This window comes from Rhinolophus ferrumequinum, chromosome 17 (genome assembly GCF_004115265.2).
Source record: "Rhinolophus ferrumequinum isolate MPI-CBG mRhiFer1 chromosome 17, mRhiFer1_v1.p, whole genome shotgun sequence".
NCBI classification, from domain to species: domain Eukaryota; kingdom Metazoa; phylum Chordata; class Mammalia; order Chiroptera; family Rhinolophidae; genus Rhinolophus; species Rhinolophus ferrumequinum.
This window is the reverse complement of record NC_046300.1, coordinates 48,296,742-48,318,440: the sequence shown is the minus strand read 5'-3', so window position 1 is coordinate 48,318,440 and position 21,699 is coordinate 48,296,742. Positions and strand designations below refer to the sequence as shown.

General features: G+C 40.9%; 2 protein-coding genes and 1 pseudogene across 3 annotated transcripts in view; 1 reads left to right on the top strand and 2 right to left on the bottom strand.

Annotated features, from left to right (window-relative positions):
- The first annotated feature begins 4,432 nt into the window (after nt 1-4,432).
- NEK4 (NIMA related kinase 4) overlaps nt 4,433-21,699 on the top strand; it is a 28,412-nt gene continuing 11,145 nt past the window's right edge. The window contains exons 1-7 of one of the 2 annotated variants that reach the window (XM_033132969.1): nt 4,434-4,730; nt 6,221-6,487; nt 7,420-7,617; nt 7,809-7,916; nt 13,094-13,248; nt 14,582-14,723; nt 17,683-18,081. In XM_033132969.1, the coding sequence (XP_032988860.1) occupies nt 4,638-4,730; nt 6,221-6,487; nt 7,420-7,617; nt 7,809-7,916; nt 13,094-13,248; nt 14,582-14,723; nt 17,683-18,081 (1,362 nt within the window). In that variant the 5' untranslated portion in view covers nt 4,434-4,637. Of the gene's footprint in view, nt 4,731-6,220; nt 6,488-7,419; nt 7,618-7,808; nt 7,917-13,093; nt 13,249-14,581; nt 14,724-17,682; nt 18,082-21,699 lie in introns of both variants that reach the window. The other variant, XM_033132970.1, reaches the window with a different exon arrangement.
- LOC117037081 (60S ribosomal protein L28-like) lies at nt 10,629-11,078 on the bottom strand. The gene has a single exon (XM_033132792.1). It carries the CDS (start codon nt 11,076-11,078, stop codon nt 10,629-10,631), a length of 450 nt encoding a protein of 149 aa, XP_032988683.1.
- Nucleotides 15,245-15,764, bottom strand: LOC117037185 (40S ribosomal protein S11-like; annotated as a pseudogene).

The window sequence follows — 21,699 nt, the reverse complement described above, 5'->3', positions numbered from 1 at the left end:
GACCATTAATCAATAAAGTGTTGGATAAACATGGATTAAACATTAGACAAGATAAAGGCAAATATTACAATTTGGGGAATCAAAAATTGACAGTGAAAGCTTTAACCCTGGGGGGATTCCCAGGTATAGAAACTCCTGACCAGACTCAAACTGGGCCCCTCTGTCTAGAACAACACACAAACAATGTGAATTATGAAGACCCCGGCTGCTTATGCCATCCCTGGTCTGGCACAGGGCAATCCCAGTGATATGGTGGCATATGTCAGGAAGCCATAGTTAAAAATGGATTTCTAAACTCTGTTAAGTGTTACTTGCTAAATTCTTTAAGTATCAACATACTTTTCAGACAGTCACACTTTGGTCAGGGAGGAAGATAATGTGGCTTAGAAAGTGTCTGCCCATGCCCTATTTCTGACAGTAGTCCTGCCAGAGACAGTCTGGGCGGTCCTGGGGATACATAATGGGTGACCCATGCTTTGGGACAGTTGCTTTATCTCTCTGGATCTTGGAAAGAAGAACAGAAGTAGCCCCATGGTTCCTCCACCTGGGCAGGGACGCCCGGCATGTAAAGGGCAGATGAAGATGAAGGCTACCTTTTCCTAATAGAGGGCTGACTATGTGCCATGCATTGCTCTAATCTCTATATTGTCTAATTTTATCCTCATGGTGTCCCTGGATGTTCCTGGGATGGCGGCATCAGAGCCTGTGAGAGGCTTCTGTGTCCTCCTGGGGCTCAGCCCCTAGCTCTGATGCAAGGGGCCAGCAATTGACAGAGAAGGTTTGCAAACCCAGATCTTTCAGAATCCCAAACTAGCTTATCACATAGTGACAGGAATGACCTCTGCATTATCTGGAAGAAAGGAGAAGCAGAGTCAATGACCCAAGAGACCCCGCTTGTACCTGCAATTTTTTAATCTGTATGCCCAAACCCTCCCTGTCCCCCATAAGCCACAGCACACTGGGCAGACATGGTCCCTGGTCGATCCACTCCCTGGCCCTGGGTACAATGTACTGCTGTGACCCTGATACAGTGAGGGGGCCCAGAGGCCTCTTTGATTTCTGTTTGCTTGTCGTGGACTTTGTCTCACAGAGCAGCTTCTGGGAAAGGGTTTATTGTCCCTAGGCCAGATGACCTCCTGCCCTGTTTTCTGGCCTTTGTGAAAGATGAGCTGGATCAACATGAACCTGTGCATATGTGGCTGTTTTCCCGCACTGGTATGGACTGAGTCCTGTGGTGGGTTGGGCCCAGTGTTAGTCAGGCACTGGGACACCACAGTGATGAAACTTGAATGCCCCACTGTGTTCCGTGAGCTGATGCCTGGGAAAAGGGGTCAGACAAGTCGAAGGAAACACAGTGAATCCCAGGAGTGGTCAGAAGCTAAAGAGGAACATAAAGGAGCTGTAGAAATCTGGAATGTGTGGAGCTCATCTCTCACAGGGCTTAGGAGAAGCCTCCTGGAGGAAGTGCCTGGGAAGCAGAGCACTCAGGAAGAGGGAAGTGGGGAGGGGAGAGAGAGAAAAGCATGCTTGGGGAAGGTGCAGATGTCTGTGTGATGCGAGCAGAAACTGATGGAGAGGGTGGGGAAGGAGGGTGGGAAGTGGTTTGAGACCAGCTAGTGCAGGACTCTGAAAGTGGCCACTCTTTTGGGTGGGAAATACTTTTTGAGCAAGAGTGTGGCAAGATCAAGACTAGGCTGTTGGGAGATAGCTAGCCTGGACTTTTCATGGACCAAGCCTGAGCCATAAAAGGTACTGGAAACATGTTTGTGTGGCCTGGGAAGGAGAGAGAGTATGAAGAGAGCCAACAGTGACTAGTGCCTGGCCCACTTCTCAGCATCTTTTGTGTCCTAATTCATTTATTGCTCACAACTACCCTCAAGAGATGGATACTCTTATTTATTGTTCCCGTGTCAGAGGACAGGTGGACTAACCCTGTGGATGTGGCAGGTGAGGAGATGGGTGGACAGAAAGCAGCGGAGGTTGCTGAGGATGGAAGCTGGGGGCCTGAGTGGGTGGTTGTGCTGCTGGTGCAACAGGACAGCACATAGGCCCAGGCCTGCCCTCAACTCCCCCCACACAGCCAGCTGCCTGCTTGGTTTTCTCAGAGCCCCGCAATCTGACATGTCCAAACTGAATTCATGACCTTTCTCTCCCTCTCCTATTCCCCATCACCAGCACTGGTTCTCGCCCTCTTGTTGTCTACCCCAGTGAAGGCCACCACCATCCATTCAGGCATCCAAGCCAGAAAGCTGGGTGGCATCCTGGATACCTCTCTACCCTAGACCACCCACCCTTACCCCCACCTCCAACCCTCAAAATATCTTTCTAATCCATTTACTTCTCTCCAAATCTCCAGGAACCACTGAGTCTAAGCCACCATCGTCTCTTACCTAGATGGCTGCTTCCCCCACTTCCACTCTATTCCCACAGACTATTCTCTGGCAGCAATCAGAGTCCTCATTTAAAAAGGCCAATGTGCTCTAGGCTTTTCCCTGTCTAACACACATCTAGGTCCTGAGTGGTCTGTCTCCTGCTGACCTCTCCGTCTCATCCAGCCATGGCCATCTAGGTCTCTCAGCTTCAACCATAGAACTTTTCCCAGATACATGTAGGTGGGTATTTTCCACTCCTTCATTTATCAACTCCCATCCATTCACACCTGCTGGGTGCCACCCCATGCCAACTGCTGAGTTTGAGGTGTTAAAGCAGGCAGACCCAGCTCAATGCTCAGGGAGTTCACACTGAGGTGTGGAGGTGGAGTCACAAAACAAGTCCATTGGGCCCTAGCACATGGGGCTCCTTCTGCCTGTAAAGGTTTTCCTTCAAACTTAAGCCCAAGCAATGATTGCTTGGGGCAACCTCCCCTGGATGCCTAGGCTGTGCCCAGTGACCTTTCTGCACAGCAAGGATAACTTGTTAGTATGCTTCATTGATTAATGGCCAACTCCCTCTTTGACTGTAAGCCCCACAGTGCCAGAACTTTGTTTTGTTCACTTCGTGCTTCCATGGTGGGGCACCAGACAGGCACACACGAAATGTCTGTGGAATGAGTGATAGGTTTGACAAAGAGCAAGCTGGGGGAGGTGAAAAGCAAAGGGCAGAGCACAGAACCTTGGGAAGCCTCAAGCCTGAGGGGAGCATGAGAAGTCAAAAGAAAGTAGGAGTGGACAGGAGGAGCAAGAGAACCAAGAAAGTTCTAGAAACCAAGAAATAAGAGGATTTCCCAGAGCGGCAAAGCCTGCTGAGAGGAAGAGGGATGGATCAAGACTGAGAAAAGCATCTAGGGAATTTGAGTCATTTTCCAGGAAGCTTTCTTGGGGGCAGGTGGGGCCAAGGGACTACAAGGAGGTTTATGAGGGAGCAAGCCCTGAGTCTTCGAGAATAGTGTTTTAAGTTTCCTTAACTGTAAAATAAGGATGATAATAGTACCAGCCTCACGGGGTCGATGTAGGGATTAAATAAATTAATGTACTTGATTCTGGGAGGGGGCTGGGGATTAACTGAGAAGGGGCATGAATTCACTTTCCAGGGTAATAGTCTGCTCCCCCCATCTTATGCATTCTCAGCAGGAGCGATATTGCCCCCAACTGGGCAAAAATTCGTTCTTGGATGTGGGCAAAAGAAATCTTACATTTCAAAGGCGTGAATTTCAGGTCCTTGAGAGACACTCCTGGGTTGTAGAAGATATATAGCTATCCCCTCAAAGGGACACAGGAAGGCTTTACAGTTTAATAAGCTTTTTTTTTTTTTTTCAGTAAATGCTCTAGGAAAGGGAGGTGTTGGCTGTAACAAATAATAAATTCTTTGGCAGCTCTGAACTTTCAGGGGCAGATCTTTAAAGGGGGGCTGGGGTCTTCCTAGGGACACTGCCTTAAGGTGCTAGAAGCCATGCCAGAGTTTGGTCAAGTCACTTGGTGCAGGAGGATGGAGTCCTTATGAGAGTTCTTTGCAGTTCTCAATACATAAAGTGTTTAGGCGTGAAGTGAAGTATACTGATATAGCCACTGTACTTTGAAATGAATAAAAAATAAGATGGATTGCTGAATGCATAGACATGTGACAAAGGGGAAAAAAATGTTACTAGAGTCCGTCACCACCATCCACCCCCATTAGAAGGTGAGCTCCAGGAGGACTGGGACTCTCGGCCTGGCACATAGTAGGCGGCCAATAAATATTTGTACAATGTATGAACAATACTTGTAGAGTGCTTAGAACAAGTGCTGAATAAGCAGAAGCTTCCTGGACTCTACTGTCGCTGACAACCCGGAAGTCCCCGGCCGTGGAGATGAGATAGAGGGTCCGCGCAGGGCCCGGCGGCGTCGCTCTGGCTGCCTGGCGCCTCGGCTCTATGGCGGGTCCTCCGGGGAAGGCGGAAGCGCTCTGGCCGCTTGGTACCTCCGCCCTGTGGCTCCTCCCAGGCCGCCGGAGCATGCGCGTGGCTGCGCTGGCAGGGATCGCTATGGCAGCGGCGTCGCTGTGGGCTCGGCCTGCGCGTTCGCGCCGGGGCCCGGCTGCCTTCGCAGCCGCGGGCACCGCAGCCTCTCGGGCATGAGCGGGGCCTCCCGCTGTGGCCTGCTGCCCTGCCTTCCGCTGCTGCCGCCGCCGCCGCATCCCGACTGTGGGCCGGCGCCGGGAAAATGCCCTTGGCCGCCTACTGCTACCTGCGTGTCGTGGGCAGGGGCAGCTACGGGGAGGTGACGCTCGTGAGGCACCGGCGGGACGGCAGGCAGGTCTGCGAAGTTGGGCCCTACAGGGGGCGGGGGGCACGCAGGGGTTCGCCGAGGGCACCATCCAAAGGTTAGGCCCCAGGGGTGGTCTGAAGGGAACTCACCTCGGATGGCACTTCCTCAGGGCAAATGTCCCATACCACGAAGACTAGGGCATCCTTCCTGTAATATGCGCCCCGAACTAACACCGTGTCGTTCTCCTTTGGAGTTAATTGGTGTGCTTCATCTGTACACTTTCCCCGACTCTCCACAATCCTGTGAGATCATGCATTCCCAGGACCTCACACAGTGCCTGGCAAGTGTTGCTCCTTGACTGACAGGCCCCATATGTCTGACCTGGAGACCACCTACCTGCCTCACTTAAAACTCAACTCATCACCTTCCTACCACACCTTCTCTCATGATCCGCATTTCAGTGAATAGCACCACCAACCAGCCAGTTGCTCAAGCTGGACACCGGGGAGTCATTCTTGACTCCCCACTCCTCCCTACCCCCATTCGTCTGTCCACTGAGACAACAGACCTCTTCTCCTTCTCCACTGGTACCACCCCAATCCAGGACATCATTGTAAACTATTGTCAAGGCCTCTCCTTGGTCTTCCCTGCCACATGACTTGCTCTTCTCCAATCCATCACTTTCATTGCAGTCTTGGTGATTGTTTTAAACTTATATCTAATGTCACGCATTTGCTTAAAGCACTTCATCCCATTACCCTCAGGATAACAAGCCAGTTCTTTATTGTGGTTTATAAGTAGGGTGACCATATTGTACAATCTGGGACAATTTTGAAACTGAAAGGAGACGCTATTAATAATTACACCAAGACAACAGAACTGCCCCAGAGAAGCGTGGAGGAGATGTCCACCTAAGTATAAGGTCCTCTCGCCTATTCTGCCTTGTCTCAGGCGATGGATGGTTGCTCTGCCTGGAACAAAAGCTCAGGCATAAGAGATTGATTTAGTAGACAAAGAGGGAGGGATGGTCACTGGATTTTTTGAGTCGAGGGTGTGGCCTAGCTGTAATAATAGCGCCTCACATTTGAGCAGTAGTTTACATTTTACAAAGCACATTTATGTATGTGTTTGTTGAGTAATGAATTGTATGATCCTTCAATTGATTGAGGGCAGTGTTTTAAGTGCTAGAGAATACTGATTTTTTTTAAGTGGGAATAATTTTGTATGTTGAGGATCAGTGATTTATAACATTATTGGGCTATCGATCCCCTTGGGTATCTAATGCAACCAATGGACCCATTCTATCTGCAAAAATTTTTTGTGACCGCAGCCTGCTATAAGTCTAACGTAAAAAGTACTGTTAGTGATAGCAAATGTTTTTCTCAATTTTGTGCTTGGTGAATAACAAAATGACTAGGTTGTTGGACAGGCTCCAGAAGATTGGTATTAAGGCCATTCAGGAGAACCCTTAAATACTTCGGAACCTATAAAGTTGTATGTTTATTTGCACATTGTAAACACATGTGTTTTCTTTGTAGTATGTTATCAAAAAATTGAACCTCCGAAATGCCTCCAGCCGAGAGCGGCGAGCTGCTGAACAGGAAGCCCAGCTGTTGTCTCAGCTGAAGCACCCCAATATTGTCACCTACAAGGAGTCATGGGAGGGAGGGGACGGTCTGCTATACATCGTCATGGGCTTCTGTGAAGGAGGTGATCTGTACCGAAAGCTTAAGGAGCAGAAAGGGCAGCTTCTGCCTGAGAGTCAGGTAGTGGAGTGGTTTGTTCAGATCGCCATGGCTCTGCAGGTACTGTCCAGACTCACAGCATCCCACTTGCTCCAAGGGGACGGGATAACAGGTGGATTTTAGGAAAATTCTTCCCCAAATGCGTACATGCAAAAAATGTATGTTTTTTGAAGTGGACCCAGTTGCTCGTGTTGCAGCGTTGCAATGTTTCTGAATGAGTGATGTCCATATTGAAGTAGGCATGGATTTCATGTCTAATTGGAGGGGAAGCCAGTGCTCTATTCATTTAATATTTATAGCAAAGTTCATTTTAAGTGCCCTGAGTTGACAAAGAGCAAGGAATGACCATGTTTGTTACCAGCTGGTTAGCTGTGTCATACTGAAATGTGGTTGGGCTAATTAATATGCCTAAACTGTGGGGATTTGGGCTTTAACCCTGTGGCAGAGTGAGTGGAAATGCAAAACATGTTTGTGTATTAATATACACATATTCAAAAGTGAGACTGCTTATGAAATATCACTCTGGAACTGAGCAGATTTCTCCAGTATTAATTGACCTTGTCGTTTAAATTCTAAGATACTCTCTCTAAATAAAAGTGATCTTGTTACATTTGAAAATATTTAAAGCTGCAATTTTTATGAGTCTGAGAGGACATTGCATCTGACCTTGTATAAGTTGTTTTTCTACCTTCAGTGGGAGTTTGTAAGCATGTTTTTTTTTAACTGGATGCATATAACAATAAATGGTATAATGGTCAAAGTGCCAGGAAACAATTGTGAATGTACTGGGCAAATTAATGCATTGAACTTTTTTTTTACTTTGGAAAGTTGTAAATTAGACTTTTTATTTAGAGACTGTAAAATAACAGTATTTTGATAGATAGGTAGCTAAGGCTCTTTAACTCATGCAATTATTGACGATATGTAAGAAGTCAGGAATAAATAAGTAGCTAAGTATATTCACCTTAATGAAATTTTATTTCTCTTTTCAGTATTTGCATGAAAAACACATCCTTCACCGAGATCTGAAAACTCAAAATGTCTTCCTAACAAGAACAAACATCATCAAAGTGGGTGACCTAGGAATTGCCCGAGTGTTAGAGAACCACTGTGATATGGCTAGCACTCTCATTGGCACACCCTATTACATGAGCCCTGAATTGTTCTCAAACAAACCCTATAACTATAAGGTAGGATTGGGCTGTGTATACCAGCTTACCTTGTCTCTAGGACAGTATTCATAATTTCAAAGCTCATCAGAATACTGAAAGTCAGAGAATTCTCTGTGAATTGGTTTAAGGAAAATGTCTTTTCTTTTTTTAAGAGGAAAAATATAAATAAGGCATCCTGACATATAACCATTTATATTTTTCTTTTCTAGTCTGATGTTTGGGCTCTGGGATGCTGTGTTTATGAAATGGCCACCCTGAAGCATGCTTTCAATGCAAAAGACATGAATTCTTTAGTTTATCGGATTATTGAAGGAAAGGTAAAGTATATTGTGGAACTAATTGTGTTTAATATTTAGAGCAAGGTTAATTTAATACAGCTTTGTAAGTAGCTACTGGCAAAAATGAGTAATCAATGATGTTGGGTGGATAGTTAAGAATTGTGGGTCCTTTCTGTGGGGAAGGTTTAACTAGAGGAGAAGGAATTGATCATTTCTTAATATTAATTTGTAAAAGTGGCTTAATGGCTCTGAGGAATTGGCTTTTTGAAATCCACGACCTGTAGCCACAGGACATGCAGGTGCCCTGAGATACTATGGATAGCTTCTTCTACGCAGCTTATGTTTAAATGAGCCCCATTTAAAATGAGTCCACTCTGTTTGAATTTGTTGCTCCTTTGATAATCATCACAGTCACCAGGAGCCAGTTAAGAATTGCAGAAAGCATTGTGTATGATATAGATGCCAAAGTGACCAACTTTATATGTTAGTTCCATGAGGCTAGTTGCCTTCTGCAGTGTCAAGCTTCCCCATACCATTAAGTTTAAAGCTATAAATTACCCACTGATTTTATTATCGCACCAAGGCTCATTTAATTTTTTTAAAAAATTTTTTATTAAAATATAGCTAACATACATTATTATATTAGTTTCAGGGGTACAACATGGTTATTCAATACTTATGTACCTAAAGAAGTGATCACAGGATAAGTCCAGTAACCATCTGACACTACCACACTATCATAATATTATTGACTATATATTCCCTATGCTGTACATTACATCCCCATGACTTAATTGTTTCATACCTCAAAATTTGGACCTCTTATTCCCTTCACCTTAACCCCCTTTTTTAAATTTTTCAATTACAGTTGAAATTCATTATTATTTTATATTAATTTCAGGTGTATAGCATAGTGGTTAGATATTTATATAACTTAAAAAGTAATCCCCCTAACTAGTCTAGTACCCACCTGGCACTATACATAGTTATTACTATATTATTGACTATATTCTCTATGCTTTACAACCCCATGACTACTTTGTAAGAACCAGTTTGTACTTCTTAATCCCTTCCCCTTTTTCACCCTCCCCAACCCCCCAGACCCCCTCCCATCTGGCAACCATCAAAATGTTCTCTGTATCTATGAGTTTGTTTCTGTTTTGTTTATTTTGTTCTGTAGATTCCACATATAAGCGAAATCACTTTGCATGTGTCTTTCTCTATCTGGCATATTCCACTCAGCGTAATATTCTCCTGGTTATCTGCCGCTGCAGATGGCAAGAACCGATTGCGTTCCATGGCCAAGCAATATTCCACTGTATATATGTACCACCTCCTCTGCATCCATTCATCCATCGATGGGCATCCAGGCTGCCTCCACATCTTGGCCATTGTAAACAATGGTATAATGAATGTATGGATGCCCACGTCTCCTTGAATTATCGTTTTGGGTTTCTTCAGATAAATACCAGGAAGTGGGATTGCTGGGTCTTTCTTTGTTTTTGTTATAGCCTTTGTTTTAATATTTATTTTGTTTAATATAAGTATTGCTACCCTAGCTATTTTTTTTCCATTTCTATTTTCATAAAATATCTTTTTTCTTCCCTTCACTTTCAGTCTGTGTGTGTCTTTTGATCTGAAGTGAGTCTCTTGTAGGCAGCATATGTAAGGGTCTTGTGTTCTTATCCATTCAGCCCTCCTATGTCTTTTGATTGGAGCATTTAATCCATTTACATTTAAGGTAATTATTGATAGATATGTAGTTATTGCCATTTTATTATTCATATTTTTTATCTTTTATCTTTTTTTTTTTGGCTTAAGTCCCTTTAAGATTCCTTTTAGTATTGGTTTGGTGGTGAATGAACTCCTTTAGCTTTTTCTTGTCTGGGAAGTTCTTTATGTCTCTTTTGATTCTAACTGATAGTTTTGTTGGGTAGAATAATCTTGGTTATACGTCCTTGCGTTTCATCACTTTGAATATTTTGTGCCAATCCCTTCTGACCTGCAAAGTTTCTGTTGAGAAATCAGCTGACAATCTTATGAGAGCTCCCTTGTAGGTAACTAACTGCTTTTCTCTCGCTGCTTTAAGACTCTTTCTTTGTCTTTAATCTTTGGCATTTTAATTATGATGTGTCTTAGTGTGGGCCTCTTTGGGTTTATCTTGTTTGGGACTCTCTGTGCTTCCTGGACCTGTATATCTCTTTCTTTCTCCAGGTTAGGGAAGTTTTCCATTATTATTTCTTTAAATAGGTTTTCCGTTGCTTGCTTTCTATCTTCTCCTTCTATACCCCTAAGATGAAAATATTGTAGGCTTGATATTGTCCCAGAGGTCCCTTAAACTATCCTTATTTTTTGGTGTTCTTTTTGCAGTTCTGATTAGGTGTATTCTGCTACCTTCTAAATCATTGATTCAGTTCTCTGCTTCATCAAAACTACTCTTGATTCTCTCTAATGTATTCTTCATTTCAGTTATTGTATTCTTTATTTCTGACTGGTTCTTTTTTTATGTTTACTATCTCTATTTTTATGTTTCCTATCTCTTTGTTGAAGTTCCCACTGAGATCATTGAGTAGCCTTATAACCAGTGTTTTGAACCCTGCATTGTATAGATTGCTTGTCTCTATTTTGTTTAGTTTTTTTCTTTGGAGATTTGTTCTGTTCTTTAATTTAGGACATGTTTCTTTTCTTTTTTTTCTTTTTTGGAGAAAGTCAGCTGACACTTTATGCTTTATTGCTTTGTCGGGGAGGTGCTCAGGAGCTGTTAGTGGGGTGAGCCCACTTCCTCATCAACGTCACAGACTTCTGGCTACACAGGATGGCACTGGCTCTACAGATGGTGGCCATGCGCAAGTCCAGGCCGTGTCTTTTCTTGTGGATCATGTGCCAGATGCTGCTGAAGGTAGTCTGGGCATTCTCATTGATGGTGGTCCACATGTAGAAGGTGGCTGGCTTTCGCTGGCTTGATCTCTGCTTTATGATAACCACAACACCTTTGCCATTGGCTGCTGGCTCCACATCCACCATCTTGCAGTGAATCAGCCCATTGTAGCAGAAGGAGTTGTGGGTCTTCAGATTATTGGACTTGGTGTTATAAGTCTGCTTGTTCCTTTTGGTCAGGAAGCTGGAGCAGTCGCACACAACCATCCATTGCTTATTTGGGTTTTGTGAACCTTTGAGAGATTTTAGGAAACTCCACAGCATGAATCAAGATAGGCGTTTGTATGGAAAAGCCACTGGAAGAGGCTTGAGTGTGTCCAGAAGTTGGGTGGGGTGGGGTCTCAGGGAATCACCAGGGCGGTGTGGATGAATGGTGTTAGCCAGGTTGATAGTGATTCAGATATGGCAGCTGATTGTGTTTCCATGCCAGGCTGGGGAGGGCTCAACAGAGAAACAATGGATTCTTGTAGCACTTCTGTCTGGAAGAAAGCTGCCAGTCTAGCCCTCGACCTGAAACCAGACAACTCAGTACCTGCCGTATGTCCCTCATGCCTTTCTAGCTGTTGCCCCATCACTGGCGCTCAGAATAAGTGAGTCCATCAGCGAGTAAGTCTGTGCACAGGCCCTTTAAGAAGAGTGCCTGGGACTGCAGCTGCCTTCTGTCTCACCCAGCCACGATCTCCACTGGTTTTTACAGCCAAAAGTTATGGGGACTTTTCTCCCCAGCACTGGAACCTTAGGCTGGGGAGCCTGGTGTGTGGGTAGGACCTGCTTGCTCCTCCAGGGCTGCGTGGGGGGATCTCCACAGCTGAGATATCCTTCCCAATTTTTAACAGTCACACACATGCGTGTGGGACTAGCCCATTCCACATCTGCCCCTCCTACCAGTCTTGAGGTGGCTTGTTCTGTATGTTCTTAATGTAGGACTTCTGTTCAGTTAGACTCCAGGCAATTATCAATGATGATTGTTATGTAGTTCAGTTGTAATTTTGATGTGGTTGTGAGAGGAGGCAAGCACAGCATTTATTTACCCTGCCATTCTGACCAGGGATCTTTCATTTAATTTTTTAATTTGAGAAATATTGAAAAAGAAAAAGTAAAATTTGCCCGTAATTCTATTAGTTAAAGAATCAAACAAGAAAGGAGAGAGGGACCGGCCCAGTGGCTCAGGCAGTTGGAGCTCTGTGCTCCTAACTCTGAAGGCTGCCGGTTCGATTCCCACATGGACCAGTGGGCTCTCAACCACAAGGCTGCCAGTTCAATTCCTCGAGTCCCGTAAGGGATGGTGGGCAGCGCCCCCTGCAACTAAAGATTGAACATGGCACCTTGAGCTGAGCTGCTGCTGAGCTCCCAGATGGCTCAGTTGGTTGGAGCACGTCCTCTCAACCACAAGGTTGCTGGTTTGACTCCTGTAAGGGATGGTGGGCTGTGCCTCCTGCAACTAGCAACGGCAACTGGACCTGGAGCTGAGCTGCGCCCTCCACAACTAAGACTGAAAGGACAACAACTTGAAGCTGAACGGCACCCTCCACAACTAAGATTGAAAGGACAACAACTTGACTCGGGGAAAAAAAAAAAGTCCTGGAAGTACACACTGTTCCCCAATAAAGTCCTATTCCCCTTCCCCAATAAAATCTTTAAAAAAAAAAAAGAAAGAAAGGAGAGAAATTTTCCTCTTATCCATTTTTATCCTCTGGAGATAACCATTGCTAACAATTGATGCATGGCCTTCTTCCCTTTCCCTGTCTTATACAGACATAACTCTAGCACCCTATACCCTATACACACAGATACTTCAAAAAAGTAACTGAAATGGAAGCAGACTGTACACATTGGTACACAACTTGCTTTTTTGACTTAATATCTGAGGGACATCTTTCCAGGGTAGTATCTGTACTCATTTTATAAGAGGCTGCCTAGTATATTATTAGAAAGATGTACCATAGTCTATTCCACAAGTCCATTATGGACATTGAAGTTTCCAGTTGTTTACTACCGCAAGCACGATACTGCAGTGACTATCCCAGTACGTAAATCTTTTGGTACTCATGCCCTTATTTCTGAAGGAGAGAGTCCTCAAATGGGATTGCTGGTTTGACGGATATAGTTTTATAATCTTACAGCCTGCTAGTATAACCAGAACACCAGTACACTTTCCGTAGACCAATTAATACAGTGGTTATTTTCTGCTTATGTGTATAATGACTTAAATATTAGAAAACTTTTACCTTCATTTACAAGACCATTAGTCATAATTACAGTATTATTTCTCTTTGTAGCTGCCACCAATGCCGAAAGATTATAGCCCAGAGCTGGCAGAACTGATAAGAACAATGCTGAGCAAAATGCCTGAAGAAAGACCCTCTGTGAGGAGCATCCTGAGGCAGCCTTACATAAAGCGCCAAATCTCCTTGTTTTTGGAGGCCACAAAGGCGTAAGATATTTCCCTTGCAAATAGCTGGGCTATATAGATGGAATAAAAGAGGGTGGCTTCTATAATTTTCATGTGCAAGAATTTATGGTGAGTTTCTTTTAAACATAAAATTAAATTGCATGATTATGTGGTAAGATTTGTTTAATTGCTAAAGTCAGAAATTAAGAGAACCACTTTACCCTTCCTCAGAGGGTTCTAAGACATTGAATTTGTCTTGTAAAGAGACATGTTTTAGAAACCATATTAAAATGAGAGATTATCTAAGAAACCTATTATAATACATTATTTACTATGTGAGATAATAGTCACATCTAAAATATAGTGCTGAAATTTCTGAGAGCTTTCTTAAAGTTCCTTCTTCACTCATAACTTCTCAAGAGAAAAATAATTTATTTCTTGGGCTTGTAGGTCCTGTCTTCACTAAACAGCTGTTCCAGGAGCTAAGACTTAGGGCTGGACAAGACCTTCACAATCTCTGCCTTGTGACAGGTTCAATTTGGGAAGCAATGCTAGAAAGGCCCCAGGGGATAAAGAAAGACCATCATTTTGTTTATTTGTCTATAATTTCCCACCAAACAGACCTTTGGCATTCTATCTGCAGTGCTGGTCTTTATGCTTCCCTTAACTTTTCCAGAGGTTTAACGTCACACTAAAACAGTTGGGGATGTTATTTCTGTATACATTTATTGTGCAAGTCAAGGCTGAGTATGCCAATCATTTTTACTCTCAAACGTGGCAAAGCAGTGTGGTAGTGTTAAAAACATGTGAAACTTGAAGATGAAAATTATGCTGGTACTTCTGTAGTATGTGAGGCAATTTCTGAGAGGTTTTTTTATTTTGGAATAATTTTGTATTTACAGAAAAGTTACAGAGATAGTGCAGAGACTTGCTGCATGCCCACTACCCAGTGTCTCCTGTCATTAACAGCTTGTATTACAATGGTACATTTGTTCGTACTGAGAACCCAACATCAGCACCTTACTGTTGACTAAACTCCAGACTTATTCGGCTTTTCCCAGTTTTTCCACTAATACACTTTTTCTGTTCCAGGATCTAGTCTAGGAGATTATATTGCATTTAGTCCTCATGTCTCCTTAGTGAACTTGGGTCTGTGACAGTTTTCATTTTCTTTATCTTTCATGACCTTGATTGTTTTTGAACAGTACTGGTCAAGTGTTCTGTGGAGTACCCCTGGTTTTTAGAAGACTGTTCTCTACAAATTGAGTAGTTTTATAAGGGACTGTAATGCATACACACATTTCCTCATATGTATATAAACCTTTAATCTTTACTATATTGATAATAACTTTTTCTTCTTTTCTTCCTCATAAAGAAAAACCTCCAAAAATAATATTAAAAATGGTGACCCTAAATCTAAGCCTGTTGCTTCCACGGTTTCTGAAAAGGCTGAATCAAGTCATGAAGTAGTTCCCCCTCAAACACACTCTTCTCAGGGCTCCAAGACATATGTAATGGTATGTTTCTTTCTTTCTTTTTTTTTTTAATAATTTTTTTTTTAAGTTTTTATTGGGGAACAGTGTGTTTCTTCAGGGCCCGTCAGTTCCAAGTCGTTGTCCTTCAATCTAGTTGTGGAGGGCACAGCTCAGCTCCAAATCCAGTTGCCATTTTCAATCTTTAGTTGCAGGGGACACAGCCCACCCTCCCGTGTGGGAATTGAACCGGCAACCTTGTTGTTGAGAGCTCGTGCTCTAACCAACTGAGCCATCTGGCCGCCCCTCTGGAAGCTCAGTGGCAGCTCGTTGTCTTCAATCTAGTTGTGGAGGGTGCAGCTTACTGGCCCATGTGGGAATCGAATCAGCAACCCTGTTGGTAAGAGCTTGCTTGCGCTCTAACCAACTGAGCCATCCGACTGCCCCTGTTTCTTTTTATAGGGTACATGTTTTAGAAACTGTATTAAAATGATAGGTTATCTAAGCAAATGATTTTCTTTTTTTTTTTTAACTGAGAAAATAGCTTTATTTTGTTCAGTGGAATGAGCAGGTATCCAGTCTCAGAATTTCTGGAATTGCTTCTTGGTGCCTGCAGCCTTGTTGACCTTGAGCACGTTAAAGCGCTCAGTCTTGCTCAGGGGCCAGCACTCACCCACTGTGACAATGTCACCAATCTGGACATCTCTGAAGCAGGGGGATAGGTGCATAGACATGTTCCTGTGAGGTTTCTCAAAGCGGTTGTACTTTCGGATGTAGTGGAGGTGTCTCGGCGGATGACAGTGGCCCTCTGCATCTTCATCTTGGTCACCACGCCAGATAGGATGTGCCCTCGGATGGAGACATTATCAGTAAACGGGCATTTCTTGTCAATGTAGGTGCCCTCAATGGCCTCCTTGGGTGTCTTAAAGCCCAGACAAATGTTCTTGTAGTACCGCGGAAGCTTCTCTTTGCCAGTTTCTCCAAGCAGGACCCTCTTCTTATTTTGAAAGATGGTTGGCTGCTTTTGGTAGGCACGCTCACTCTGAATGTCTGCCATGTTCACAGGCACCTGAAAAAAAAAGAGCAAGTTATTTTATGTGAAATGCTTAGTTAGGCTTTACTGGAGATTCTGTTGTGTAATTAATTGGTATTGTAAAGAAAGAGTACAGGTGAGGGTGATTGATTTAGCCCACTTTATCCAAACTGCCCAAGAAGTCAGTGCTATAATAACTTTATTCTAACAAATTTATTGAGGTGAAATTTATATAACATAACATAAAGTTATATATATATATTTATATAACATAAAGTTAACCATTTTAAAGTGAATAATTAATGTATTTAGTATATACACAGTGTTGTGCAACCATCCTTTATCTAGTTCCAAAACATTTTTACATCACCCCAAAAGGAAACCCCATACCCATTAAGTAGTCATCCTCATTCCCTTCCAGCCCCTGGGAATCCCGATGTGTTTTCTGTCTCTATGGATTTCCCTATTCTAGATAGTTCATATAAATGGAATCAAAGAGTATGTGACCTTTTATGTCTTGGCTTCTTTCACTTAGCATAATGTTTTTGAGGTTCATCCATGTAGCATGTGTCAATACTTCACTTATTTTTATATATGCATAATATCCCATTGTATGTATATACTATAATTTGTTTATGCATTCATTCTTTGGTGGACCCTGGCTTATTCTCACCTTTTGGCTATTGCTATGATCATATGTATACAAGTATTTGTTTGAGTACCTATTCTCAGTTCTTTGGGGTATATACCTAGGAGTGGAATTGCTGGGTCATATGGTAATTCTATCTTTAACTTTTTGAGGAACCACCACACTGTTTTCCATAGCAGTTAGACTATTTTACATTATTAGCAGTTCACGAGAGTTCCAATTTTCACAACCTTGCCAACTCTCGTTATTTCTGTTCTTCTGATTTTAGCCATCCTAGGGGATGTGAAATGGTATCTCATTGTAGTTTTGATTTGCATTTCCCGAATGACTAATGACAGAGCATCTTTTCACAAAATTATTGGCCATTTCTATGCCTTCCTTGAAAAATGTCTACTAATCCTTTGCCAATTTAAAACAAAATTTTTTTTTGTCATTGAGTTCTAAGAGTTCTTTCTATATTCTGAATATTAGGCCCTTATGATTTACAAACATTTCCTCTCATTCTGTAGGTTATTTTTTCATTTTCTTGCTAATGTCCTTTTATGCACAAAAGGTTTTGATTTTGATGAAGTCCAGTTTATCTCTTTTTTTGTTGCTGTTGCTCGTGCTTTTGGTGCCATATCTAAGAATTGTTTGCCAAATCCAAAGTCATGAAGATGTATGCCTATGTTTTCTTCTCGGAGTTTTATAATTTTAGCTCTTATATTTGAGTCGTTGGCCCACTTTTAAATTTTTTTATTATGGTAAAATATAAAATTTGCCATTTTGAACCATTTTTAAGTGTACAATTTAGTGACCTTAATTATATTAAGTGTTGCACAACCATCACCACTATCTTCCAAAACCCTTTGATCATTCCAAACAAAAACTCTGCACCCATTGAGCAACAACTCTCCATTTTTCCTACTCCCGGCCTTGGTAACCTCTGCTCTACTTTCCATCTCTATGAATTTGACTGTTCTAGGCATCTTATGTAAGTGGAACTATTTAATACTTGTAGCATGTGTCAGAACTTCATTCCTTTCTATGGCTTTATATGTTCCGCTATGTATACTGCAATTTGTTTTATCCATTTATCTGCTAATAGACATTTGGGTGGTTTCCACTTTTTGGCCATTGTGAATAATGCTGCTATAAACATTGGTGCACAAGTACCTGTTTAAGTCCCAAATTTCAGTTCTTTGGGGTAGGACTGGGATTTCCGGGTCATATGGTAATTCTATGTTTTAACTCTCTGAGTTAAAATTTTGTTCTGTTTTGAGTTAAAATTTGTATATTGTGTGAGGAGTGCTGTAATAACTTGGAAGCATGTTTTCACTCAGGATAAAGACAAAGGTTTATCCCAGGAGAAACACATAGTCATTGGCCCCTTGAAGACACCTGCAAGTCTGAAAGGCCACCCCTGTAAACCAGACACGAGCAGCACCACAGAATCACTGGCCACAATCAGTAGAGTGAATATTGACATCTTACCTGCAGAAGGGGACTTGAGTGATGGCTTAACTCAAGAAAATGAGCCAAGACACTTAGCTGACTCTAAGGAGCTAGAAGGTAAATGCAATATTTCTCAAGTGAAAGAGAGGCTACAGGATAATACTAAGTCCAGCACTCGACCTGGAAACCTAATTCCTATGTGGTCCTCTGACGATGTCACTGGGGAAAGGAATGACCCAGTGAAGACTCTGCAGTCCCTAAACAAAGACCAAAAGCCAAAGGACCAGGTGAGTGATATGCTTGAGGTACTGGTTTCAGAGAGAAGACTGGAAAGTGCCGTTATAAAGGTGTGGGTTGTGTTGTTTGATTGTGCTCTAGTTGTTGTTTTAGGAAAATCAGCTGTTCTGTGTACCAGTTTAAATATAATAGAAACCAAAGGATGAGACCTGAGGGATTTAGATCCCTTCTTGCCCTGGCATAGGGTACTTGATGGAAGCATACTGTTTGTATGTTTTTTCCTATTTCTGTATCACTCTTCCTTAGTCCTCCAATTGATGGATAGTTCCAACAGATAGTGTCACATTCCTTCTTGCTTTTGAAAAGTTAGTGAATTGATCTTGATTTCTTAAGTTCAGGAATAAAAAAATATTTTATGTGTTGGAACCAAAGGGGAAGGAAGAAGAAAAGGAAAGGAACAGAAGAAATTTGATACTGAGAGACTATTCTGAGCAAATTTAATGGTTATCTTCTACTTGAACTTGGAAAGAAGCCTAAATTAGATGCAGAATGGTAATAACTGAGGATTGGAGAGAAAGCCAGAACATTTGATTAACTTTTTTATGTGTAAAATATTTTAAAAATGTATTTAATAGGTATATTGATTATATTTTATAATCTATGCTATATATATACTTGAATTTGATATATTGCATGTTTTATTTAACATCATACTTTATATAACCATAGTAAAACTATTTTATATGTTTATATTTGAATGTTTTTAATGAAGTTTTGTTTTTGTGGAGAAATGCATGTATAATGCTCTTGTCATTTTAAGTCATTGGATTGAAACCAATAGTCTTAAGCGTTCTCTGAACACTGGAATCTTAGTACCTTATAGATAAAACTATATTTGTTCTGCTTTGGCTGTCAAATTCACTTCTTTAATTTTTTCCATTTTTTAATTTTTAAAGTACTGAATCGGTGGTTTTTAGTATATTCACAAAGTTCTGCAATCATCGCTACTGTCTAATTCCAGAACATTTACATCACCTCAGTGTCTCTCTCTATTTCTCCTTGCTCCTAGCTGCCAGCACCCATTGTCTATATGGATTAGCCTATTCTGAGCATTTCATATAAGTAGAATCGTACAATATATGGCCTGTTGTGTATGGCTTCTCTTACTTAGCATAATGTTTTCAAGGTTTATGCATGTTGTAACATGTACCGGTATTTCATTTCTTTTTATTGCCAAATAAATTTTACTGTATGTATATACCATATTTTATTTATCCATTAATCAGTTGATGAACATTTGCGTTGTTTTCACTTTTTGGCTATTATGCATAATGCTGCTGTGAATATCTTGTACAAATTTTTGTGTGGACATGTTTTCAGTTCTCTAAGGTATATACCTAGGAGTGAAATTGCTGGGTCATATGGTAACTCTGTTTAACTTTTTGAGTTGTTTTCCAAAACAACTACAATGTTTTACTTCCCACCAGCAATATATGAGTTGCACTTTCTCCACATCTTCACCAGCACTTCTTGTTTTCCGTTTTTTCTAAATTCTAGCTATCCTAATAGGTGTGAAGTGGTATCTTATTGTGATTTTGATTTGCATCTCCCTAATGACTGACGAATGATGCTGAGCATCTTTTCATGTGCTTGTTGGCCATTGGTGTACTTACTTTGGAGAAATATCTGTTCAGATCCTATGCCCATTTTTTAGTTGGTTTGTCTCTTTATTGTTGAGTTGTAAGAATTCTTTATTCTAGATGTCAGCCTCTTATCAGATGAAAGGTTTGAAATTATTGTCTCTCATTCTGTGGATTGTCTTTTACTTTCTTGATGGTGTCCTTTGAGGCACAAAAGTTTTTGATTTTGATGAAATCCAATTTTTTGTTGTTGTTGCTTGAAGATTTACTCCTATGTTGTATTCTAAGAGTTTATAGTTTTGGTTCTGATATTTAGGTCTATGATTCATTTTGAGTTAATTTTTGTGTATGGTGTGAAGAAGGGGTCCAACTTCACTCTTTAGTATGTGAATATCCAGTTATCCCAGGACGATTTATTAAAAAATTATTCTTTCCCCCATTGAATTGTCTTGTCACTCTTGGTTAAGAATCAGTAGACCATAAATATAATGGTTTATTTCTAGACTCTCAATTCTGTCGCACTGATTTATATGTCTATCCTTATGTCAGTAAGACACTGTCTTAATTATTGTAGTTTTGTAGTAAGTTTTGAAATGGGGAAGTTTGTCTTCCATCTTTATTCTTATTTTTCAATGTTTTGGCTATTTTGGATCCTTTGAATTTCCCTATGAATTTTAATATCAGCCTGCCAATTTCTGAAAAAAAAGGAGAGGAGACTGTGATTTGATAAGGATTGCATTGAATCTGTAGATCATTTGCAGAATATTGCTATCTTAATATGTCTTCCAACCCATGAACATAGGGTGTCTTTCAATTTATTTATGTCTTCTTTAATTTCTTATAATGATATTTCATTGTGTTTAGTGTACAAGTCTTGCACTTCTTTTGTGAAATTTTAAGTATTTTATTCCTTTTGATACTATTGTAAATGGAATTGTGTTCTTAATTTCATTTTCATAGTGTTCATTGCTTGTATATAGAAATACAGTTGATTTTTATATATTGATCTTATATCCTACAGCCTTGCTGAGCTCATTTATTGGTTCTAACAATTTTTTTATAGTAGACTCCTTAGGATTTTCTGAATATAAGATCCTGTCATCTGTGAATAGAGGTAGTTTTCCTTCTTCCTTTCCAATCTGGATTGCCTTTATTTCTTTTTCTTGCCTAATCACCCTGGCTAGAACCTCTAGTACATGTTAAATAGAAGTGCTGAAAGTAAGCGTCCTTATCTTGTTCCTGGTCAGATTCATTTATTACATCAGACTTTTAGAGCAGCTTTTTTGTTTGATAGAATTTTATGTCTAGCATTTCCTCTTTTTATGTTGTTATTGTTTTTAAAAGTGGAAGAACTTTTTTCAGCACAATTGGATTTCATGGAGAAATCCCCTAAATCATTTGTCTGTCACTCTTGTACTTGTATAAGCTTCATTTTAAGCAGCCTATGCTTATTACCAGCAGAGAAACATTTACTTCAATCTTCAGAATTATATCAATCATTGTTTATTATTTTGGTCTTCTTGCTCAGCTTGCTTATTATGTGATAATATTGTAAAATTTAATCATTTGCTATATCTTATATATAATGTTAGGTGTACTCTTGAAAGAATAAATTTAACAAATTATCTTACCTACAGGAGTCATTGTTTTGTGTTTGCCAGAGGATCTAAATGATAGATGATAGTATCTTAATGATAATGGCTCTTAGAAGCAATTTCACCTTGTATTAATATCACATTGTTCCTTTTTTCTTACTAAAATGTACCACATAGTGGGCTCTTGATAAAAATTGTTGATTGAATCATATTCAATTACCAGTGTCCATCTACTTGAAAACCTAGATATTCTAATAGTTAAAAATTGTTTCAAAAATTTAAGAATCTATTTTATTTTAATGTTTGGTATGAATTAGTTTCTAAAACCAGCTATCCCAATCAAATACTACATCCTTGGTGATCTTTATAACTTAATAGGTAATTTATTTTATTATTACTACTGCTACCCTGTTTCCCCGAAAATAAGACCTAG